The sequence below is a fragment of the Camelina sativa genome, chromosome 11, assembly GCF_000633955.1.
Source record: "Camelina sativa cultivar DH55 chromosome 11, Cs, whole genome shotgun sequence".
Lineage (NCBI taxonomy): Eukaryota > Viridiplantae > Streptophyta > Magnoliopsida > Brassicales > Brassicaceae > Camelina > Camelina sativa.
In genome coordinates this window covers 16,809,316-16,810,743 of record NC_025695.1, presented here as the reverse complement: position 1 = coordinate 16,810,743, position 1,428 = coordinate 16,809,316, and the positions used below count along the sequence as shown (strand labels likewise).

Genomic DNA, 1,428 nt, shown 5'->3' with positions numbered 1-1,428 from the left:
TTATGCGACCGTGATCTTGCACTTGGATGGAAGTGAAACACCAAGGAGCCTCCTTAGATCGTTGTATGTTTGCGATATAACGCCACCATCTACCACAACACCTTGCACAACCTCCACTTGCACCACTTCAAGGCATTCCGATTCCCCAATCAATTTCTTCAAGTCTTCCAACTCTTTAGCGGTTCCTCCATAACCAAGAACACGCAACACCTTCACCTGGGATGGATGAAAGGTCACATCCCCTCTGTAACTATCCAGCCCCTGGAGAAGAAGCATGTGTAAGAAGATGCATGTGTAAGGGATCAACCACTAAGTCCCTATCCCTGTCTCTCTTTATATATACTATTCGTTTCATGGTTTTGCTAATGATATATATACCTGAATGATTAGAGTTTCCAGCTTTGGACACTGCTCAATCAGATATGGCAGCAGTTTCCAACCTCGTTTATTCTTACTCCCAAAAGACAAGCTTACCAGATTGTTGAACACCGGTAGAAGTATTCCACGTTTAACACATCGAAAAATCACCTGAAACACACACACACACTCAGAGATAATGTCCAAGCTCTTTACAAAGTTGCAAAGAAAGAAAAGAAAGTGGCAAACTTACATCAGCAGAACCTGGAGAAAGATGCAGGGTCTCCACGTTGCATATCCCTTCAATGAGACTTGATACATCAGGCCTCTCGATTCTTTTAGAATAACGAATATCCATCTTAGCTTCCACTAGGGAAGCCAAGTTAACTTGTTCGTATATAGCCAAGGCATAATCGGAGTAGTCCAAGGACACAAGACTTGGGGCATCAAATGACATAATACTATCAGGACCAATTTCAAGCTCACAATCGTAGTGAACTGATAGCTTCTTGATGCTCCGACTCGATATGCAGTATGGGAGTGCTTCGAAGTACTTGTGACGTACGACTAAATCCTCGAGCACCGGACAACCAGGAAGAAGCACATGACACAGATCTTCATATTCGAAAATGACCGAGTCCAAGATGAGACTCTTAAGTGCTGGAAGAGACAAATCTGAGGGAAACTTTCCAAAAGAAACTCGTGTCCCCAGTGTCAGCTTAACCAATGTCTTGCTCATGAAGAACTCATAAGGCAGCAAGATGACACCATAGGTAGGCTCAATACTAACGTCAAGCTCCACTACAACACGCTCTACGGCATTACGTATCGAGGGGTACATATGATCCATCTCACTGTCATCGCCAATGTGATATTTTAGAGAGAACTTCTTGAGCGGAGAAGCGCATTGCAAAGCCAGTGTTCTATCGACAAAGTTCCTGAAGCACTCCCGGATCTCGTCCCTCTCTCGCTTACCATCTTCCGGTTGCAGGAAGACAGAATTATCAAAATCGAGATTGTGCACCAATGCACACACATCCCTCCAGTTTTTTTGAGAGAACAGATGTTGAA

General features: G+C 43.8%; 1 protein-coding gene across 1 annotated transcript; it reads right to left on the bottom strand.

Moving 5' to 3' along the window:
* Positions 1 to 1,103, bottom strand: LOC104728056 (F-box/LRR-repeat protein At3g60040-like). The gene is made up of 3 exons (XM_010447098.2): positions 611 to 1,103; positions 379 to 528; positions 1 to 261 (listed from the first exon to the last, which is right to left on the bottom strand). Exons 1-3 carry the CDS (start codon positions 1,094 to 1,096, stop codon positions 1 to 3), a joined length of 897 nt encoding a protein of 298 aa, XP_010445400.2. The 5' UTR covers positions 1,097 to 1,103.

Excerpts from the sequence above, each read along its gene's own strand:
- LOC104728056 (XM_010447098.2), bottom strand. The coding sequence starts at position 1,096 with ATGAGCAAGACATTGGTTAAGCTGACACTGGGGACACGAGTTTCTTTT. Across the intron at positions 529-610 it reads TTTCTCCAGGTTCTGCTGAT|GTGATTTTTCGATGTGTTAA; the intron begins GTAAGTTTGCCA and ends TGTGTGTTTCAG. Across the intron at positions 262-378 it reads TGGAAACTCTAATCATTCAG|GGGCTGGATAGTTACAGAGG; the intron begins GTATATATATCA and ends CTTCTTCTCCAG.